At 38.3% G+C, this 7,704-nt stretch overlaps 1 protein-coding gene across 1 annotated transcript; it reads right to left on the reverse strand.

Annotated features, from left to right (window-relative positions):
• Positions 1-1,637: 1,637 nt before the first annotated feature.
• LOC107787975 (uncharacterized) lies at positions 1,638-5,100 on the reverse strand. The gene is made up of 5 exons (XM_075238999.1): positions 4,249-5,100; positions 3,353-3,892; positions 2,635-2,638; positions 1,911-1,991; positions 1,638-1,660 (listed from the first exon to the last, which is right to left on the reverse strand). The coding sequence occupies exons 1-5, from the start codon at positions 5,098-5,100 to the stop codon at positions 1,638-1,640; spliced, it is 1,500 nt and encodes a 499-aa protein (XP_075095100.1).
• Positions 5,101-7,704: the final 2,604 nt, after the last annotated feature.

Here is a 7,704-nt window from a genome sequence, read left to right on the forward strand (position 1 = left end):
GTTGGGTTTATAAACTCTTCATATTGAGCATTATGTTGAGCCGATGAAGGATGTTGTCTCCTTTATAAGGAATCCCCTTTATCACTGGCTTCCTCATCATCATCAATCACCACAGTGATTGCGGCTGGCTCGGGCGCGGATTTCCTCACCTTTTCATTCTTTCCCTCGGCCGAGGAAGAACGCCGCCTTTTTAGTTGCTTGTTGTTTGACTGGAGACTCCGAGAGGAAGCTCTTACACTGGAAGCAGTTCTGATAGCGCCTGTTCGGGTGAGAGCCTCCTTCAGCAACCTCATAGCCTCCACGGGGTCAACCAAAACATCCTCCTCGGGAATGGTGACAGAGCCCTGCGGGAGACCTGAATTCCACAAAAAGAGAGGTTAACCAATTTTCTTATGCACAAAAATGAAATGTACCATGATTCTTGGCCTTCCATCCGTATTTGGGGGCCAGCTCTTTCCACCGGGGGGTTCAGGCGTGGTGATGTCCAGAATCTTCTGAACCCACCAGTCCAGGCATTCAATCCTTGGTGGTGTCCACCGAGTTGCTGAAATAATAAAAGAAGAAACATTAGCAGCGACATGAAATAACTTTTTTTTAGAAAAAAGACATATTTTGAACTTACGTGTACGAGTCCATGACTCAGGTAAAAATGGAGTCATGTCCGGTATGATATCCCTGGTGGCAACAATGACAAACTGCTCCATCCATCCACGGTCGTTGTCGTCATCCATGCTGGTGAGCAAAGCATGGTGGTCACATTTGCTGAAATTTATTACCTCCCCACGGAATATCTTGGGGGAGAAGAGATTCATCATATGAGCCAAGGTGAACTCCTCCTGCGTTTCTTGGTACAACCGCCGCAGACAGGCCACTATTCGCCATACCGAAGGGCCCACCTATGCCAAACAAACTTGGTATCATTGGCACAACTCCAAAATCACGTGGTCTAGTCCCCCGCTCAAAGAAAATGCACCCAAAGTGAATAGGTACGTATAAATATACATGAAGCCCTTCTTCGTGAAGGTTACTTGATCCACCAGCACAGGAGCAATGATGTTCAGGTCATGGCAATCTCAGTCCTCTTTCACAGTAGGAATTCTGGAAGGACGGATAGAAGAAGGGTATATGCTAACAGCCCAAGTGGTAGAGCTTGAAGAAAGGAACTTTTCTTCAAAGTCCTTAGCTGTGTTGAGACATTTGGGGATGATGGTGCTTACCGTGGAAAGGTCAGCATCAACATCAATTTATTTGTCTTTCCTCTTCTTCGGACCCCCACCAAAGAGAAGACCGGAGTTCTTGGAAGAGTTATTAAAGAAGGCCATGATGAGGAGAAGTTGGTAAGAGTTCTGTGAAGAAAGATGAAAGCAGCAAAGAGTTGAATGAGAGTTTGTAGAACTACTAAGTGTAAAAGAAGAAGAATGAGGCGTATAAGTAAAGGAATAGGAGGCTAAAATCATGTCCATGATTACCTCGAGAACCGGTGAAAATATGGCTAAATCGTGGAGTAACATGTATTCGGGGTATTAAATACGAAGAGACGTGCGTCTTATCAAGGGCCAGAAACTTTTCAGAAGGGTTGAGAGAATTTCCCGCCAAGAAAGAAATCTTCCCCAACTTCCCAGTGACACAAGGATATGTCACGGGAAAGCAGAGGGACTATCTGTATAGGGTAAAATCGATTTACATTAAATACTCGAATAATAGAGTGACACGTGGAACCAGGAACAGACGGAAGTAGAAGTGAGTAAAAACCAAGACTGAGGACAACAACTTCGGTTGGCATCGGGTAGACCTCGAAGGGAACATTGTCAACGAGGGTAAACGAATATTTGTCACCAGATGTCATTCAATGAAGAATATTTCTTAGTATTAAACACACGTCAGTTACAGAGAACTTTGGCATTCATTACCTGCCGTAACATATTCATCAATGCCCCCATTATTGTCATTTAAGAGGGGCTTGATCATAGGGCATTGTTCTCTTGGTATAGCTATAAATAGTGACATTAACAGCCACTATAAGACAGGAAATTCCGGACAAACTTATGCTACACATTATTCCAAGCTAAATAATACTTTATTTTCTGTCCAACGATTATTGCTGCCTTCGGAAGCCTTGCTCCCGGAGCTAAGCTGCCTGTTATTTTATCTCGATTTCAACGCTAAGTCTTGCATTTTATTTAATTTATTTATCGTTTTGGGATCAAATCGATTTGCTTTTCTATAAACCACAATATAAATTCAACTGTATCGTTTTACGGGTAAAGATAGATACATCCACCCCTCGTTGGCCGTGGATTAATACTAGTATCAGCTGTATAGATAAGCTGAGGGAAAATGACATAAAAGAAAGAACAGGGAGTACTCTCTTAGGCCAACTTATTTTCAGGAACATGTAAATGTCAAATATCTCCATTCACGAAACTGGCAATAGAGGAAAAATACACACTAAATATGTAAAAAAAAATTACTACAACTGCGTCTATCTCTTTCTTCTAGCTAAACTTGTTGATGCATGCTATATGATCTTTTTCGCTCAGGCAATAATTTCATGTTTCATACAAGTCCTAAGTTTGATAGCCATCGAGTCCATTCCAATGGGTTGCACAATGTCACAACATTCTCTTCTATTACCTGCCTGTACAGAAAAGAAACAAAATAAGATTATGGCTAAGAATTCAAAAAACAGCTCAATTTCTTTATCAACGATTCGTAAACTTCGATCCATAATTATGCAAAGATCATAATAATGCCATATAGAATGTAATATACTGGAGTAATAAATAAGCGAAAAGTCAAACTTGAAATGTATAAGTTTGGGGTCCAAAACGATTTGTTATAACCCCCACTTTGTATAATTAAGATTGGATTCGTTCAAATGAATTAAAAGTCAAATGTGTTTTGCACGATAAAGTAGCTAAAATCATCATATAATTAAAAAACACTGAGAAAATGCAGAAGAAACAATTAAAACAAACACTAAGAACAACTCACAAAATGGATTTAAAGCTAAATTTAACCTCCTGCTTTTATTTAGGATTCTATATTTGTATTCTTTCAAATAATTGGCAATACGGGATGAGGACTTACCATGATGTCTTAGGATTTATTTTATCTAAAAGTGTACTGAACATATTCTACGAAAACTCGTAATGTTTTACTTGTATGTTCTTCTTTTTCACTTTACAATGATTATTATTCCTCTTTTTAATTTTATGTAGCACTTTTTCTTTTTCTTTTTTATTCTATTCCAAAACGATGTCATCTTTTTTCATTCGAAAACTTTTTACTTTAGACTTTTTACATGTCACTTTATTCATTTTAAAATAAAATGGGATGAGTATATACTAACCCCTACATGAAGCTTATGCATGGGAGAAAAGACACGAATTTTTGAGACATCATCCGTAGAATGATTGCCGCTCGACCCACATGCCGGCATCGCCCTTGGAGTTCTTTTGATGTATCTCGTAACAATGTGGTTTAATCTTGTTCCCTCGACAGCATCAAAGAAGAGAACATGAGGAATTTCACAAGAATCATTAGTTAATTGTCTAACATTAAACATGTAAGGTGGCCTTGCTCCTTTTCTCCATTCAGAAAATGTCTCAAGGGGTCTTTCAAGAAAACTTGGAGAGTGAATCTTCACATAGATGTTAATGGAATAGCCCCATGACACTGAAAATGTCCAATTGTACTTCTTTAGGTAGCATGTGCTTTGCTGTAATAATCTGGATTGATCTACTCTTGCTGCTGTCATTAGATGGTTTACGGCGTCGTGATGGTTCATTAAAGGGAAGATTGGAGCCACTAAGTCAAGGTGATGGAGAGATAGGAATGGAGACTGAGGATGTGCTGATAAAAAACCAGATATGTCACGGCGCAGGTCAATCTGTGTGAAACAACAAAAGTAAATGTCAGGAATTTCTTTTGAGTTTGAAGATGATGATGTAAAATCTGGTTAACTATGCAAAGTGTGTTTTGATAATAAGTGCTACTATTCAGTACGTGTTATTAGTTAGAGCAAGTGATATAAAATTAAAAGATGCCACCTTATGGCTTAATTTTATTTTTAAAAGGTGATATGAAATTAAAAGTTAAAATAATGAGAAAACCTTCCGTCCACTTTTCTCCCATATGATATCAAACACTAGAAAATAACTTTCTTATTTGAAATATTTTTCTGAAAAGACTTATGTTATATCAAACATACTCTAAGATAATAATATAAAGAGTTTGATTACAAACCTGATGAAACCCATTTTCCAGTGTAATGGTGACGCCTAAATCAGCAATACATGCTTGTAAAATGTGGTCACTGCCATATAAAAATGGATACCTCTTGATACATGTATCCATGTTCTTAGCCACAGCTTGAGCTAAGGGATAACTTAAAGCATAACCAGCTCCACCAAATGCCATTTGAAACGACATACCAAAGTTACTGACAAGACACTCCGAATTCATCCCAACGTAATAGTACTTTCTGTGATCATACTTGGAAAGAACATCGACCAAATTGTCAATCAATAGCACAGTGTCATCGTCCGCCATAACATACCACCTCACTCCTGGACTGTGCTCCACATTGAATGTTTCCTCAATCACTCTCAACATTCTAATTGCAAATGGCATTCCGTGCTTGTGATAAGGCGCGTATCGCGAATTGTCATCAGATATTCTAAAAGGAGGAGAGGAATTAGAAGGCCAAGGTAGGTGCTCATTTGGGGTTCTATCTAAGAAAACATATCCCCTTGTTATATTTGGTTTCCACCAAGAATGGATATACAATTTTTTGCTGCCCCATGTATTTGATGAGCCCGCAATTCCAAAAACTAAGTGGCTAATATTTGTAGGTGAAATGTGGGACGTTTTATTGTAGTAATATTGCTTTGACTTGATTCTTCTTTGGAAGAGTAATAGGGATGATTGACAACATGGATGGTTGGACAAGAAAAAGTAAAGTAGATATAGAATTAGGGTTACAAAGACCAGGGATTTGCATAAAATTCCATTCAGGTTGTTGGACAAAGATTTTTGTTTAATTAGGATAAATGCCTTTGCGGAATCAGTTCTAGTACTACTTTTCTCTAATGACATTCTTTCAATGCTAAAGAGCTAGTGAAGGTTTGAGCCAAAGTGGGGAAGAACAGAATTATAGGTTTAGTAACCAAGTGAATTTCACATGTTAGGACCCATAGTGAACGTTTAACTTGTTACAGGCTGGTGCATATATTTCATTCGTTATGCAATTGAATGGTAAACGTGTTCAGTTTCCATTGATTAAGAGTTATTTTAATTGAGGTTTCTTACTTTTTGAGAGCTTGATTTTAACTAAAGCACCAAGAGCATGAACATGCAGCAACTTGTGTGTGGCAAAAAGAGGAATGGTTCTTCTCGTGTGACATAAACCATATTACATAGGGGTCACACCAAAAACTTTTAGCTGATATTCTTAATCACCAATTACATACAACAACTATCCAATCCTTAACGAAGCAGCACTCGAGTGTTTTCATTCATCCCAGTTGCATCAACTAAAGGATCAAATTATAAAAGTTAATTAAATTTAACAAATTTAAATTGAAAATTCTGTGCTAATTCAATGATAAATCTAAAATAACTTAGGTACAAGATCGATTTTTTTAAGATAAATTATACTCATATGGTAGTCTGAGCATCCTGTATTACGGCAAACAGTGTCGCCAAAAAAGAGGGGGTTATACCTGACCTCTTTGATACAATACGGGGAAAGACATGAGCCGTAGTTCCGATAAATTGATAGAAGGTGATGATAGACTCAGAGCCCCCTTTAAATATCAAAATGCACATCACCTCTATCATGTACAATGTACATTAAACTAACATTGAAATTAGCTTTGTCATATCTGATGTAACGACCCGGTCGGTCGTTTGAGTATTATAGCCCTATTCTCTCATTTACTGCTTAATCTGTGCTCATTTGTTGTTATGTGACTTGCCGGGGTAGTTGGTTTGGTTCCGGGGATGTTTCAGAATGAGTTAGGACACTTAGTCCCAAGGTTGGAAGCCTAATTGAAAGAGTTGATCGGATATTGACTTATGTGTAAATGACTCCGGAATGAAATTTTGATGGTTCCAATAGCTCCATATAGTAATTTTGGACTTAGGAGTGCGTCCGGATATTGATTTGGAGGTCCCTAGATGATTTTGGCTTGAATTGACGAAAGTTGGGAAAGTTGAAGTTTGGAGAATTGAGAAGTTTGACTGAGAGTTGACTTTGTGGTTACTGGGCTCAAATTTTTGTTCTGGAAGTTGGAATAGGTCTGTTGTGTCATTTATGACTTGTGAGCAAAATTTGGGGTCAATCGGAGTTGGTTTGGTAGGTTTCGGCATCGATTGTAGAAGTTTGGAAATTCATTAGTTTCAATAGGCTTCAATTGGGGTGATATTCGTATTTTTGATATTGTTGGATGTGATTTGAGGCCTTGACTAAGTTCGTATCGTGTTTTTGACTTGTTGGTATGTTTGGTTGAGGTCCCGGGGGCCTCGGGTGGATTTCGGAAAGTTAACGAATTGGAATTGGGACTTAGAGGATTGCTGAAGAGTTCAGGTCTGGTGCGATCGCACCTGCGAAGGATTTGGTCGCAGGTGCGAGACCGCATAAGCGGATTTTTGTTGGGATGAGCAGGTGCGAGGCCTTGGCCGCACCGACGAGATCGCAAATGCGGGAAGTGGGGCGCAGGTGCGATATGGGCGTGTGGCAGCACTCTCCGCAGAAGCGGAGAGGAGGTCGCTGGTGCAACTTCACAGAAGCGGAGCCTTGTCCGTAGAAGCAAAGGGAGGGGGCCTTCATGGGAACCGCTGAAGCGGAGTTTTGGCTGCACCTGCGGAGCTGTAGAAGCGGTTAAGTGAACCGCAGGTGCGAGATGACTAGCAGATTCATATGGTCGAGGGTTTGAATTATTTTCTCATTTTTGGACTTTGCAAGCTCCGTTGTGTTACATCCCGTACCTTAGCATTAGGATGTGCTGTGGTAAATCCACATGAGTTCGGAGGGATTATGTCTATTAGGAGGTTATAGAGGATTTAAGACATTATTATTATGAGACCCTGTAAGTTTACAACCTTGATATCGTTAGATATTGTGTTAGTGTGGTATTTTCTTTTAAGTGAAGTATTTTAGTAAAAATTTTATAAGTATAATTTTGGATAGTTACCATTATTACTATTTTCGAATATGGTAAATTATACATATAATATGAGAAAGTTTATGAGATTTTCTTTATTGTAAAGATAGAAATTATTTTCTCACAAGAAAAGAAGGTTATCTTTTTACTATTTTAAGAATTAAGCGTACGCAAATTTGTACTCTTTATATGAGATTAGGAAAATTAGAAGTTGAAAAAATATATATATTTTTACATGGATGTTTTAATGAAATAATAGTGTATGTATTGATTTTATATGGTACCACATGACCATAATAGTAAGATGTATAAAGTGTGTTAAAAGTAAGTAGTATTTTAAGTAATTTGAAATAATTCTCAATTATGCGGGTAATTAGGTTAATTATCGGGTAACGGGACATTACCTAATTAACTAATAAGTTGGATAAAGATTAAATTTCCCACCCACCCCACGTGGCAGCAAGCCACTTCTTGGAGAAATGACTCTTAGCCATATTAGATTAGGTGGCAACCAATTCCTAGATAAGCCATGTAA

The sequence above is a fragment of the Nicotiana tabacum genome, chromosome 19 (genome assembly GCF_000715075.1).
Source record: "Nicotiana tabacum cultivar K326 chromosome 19, ASM71507v2, whole genome shotgun sequence".
NCBI classification, from domain to species: Eukaryota; Viridiplantae; Streptophyta; class Magnoliopsida; order Solanales; family Solanaceae; genus Nicotiana; species Nicotiana tabacum.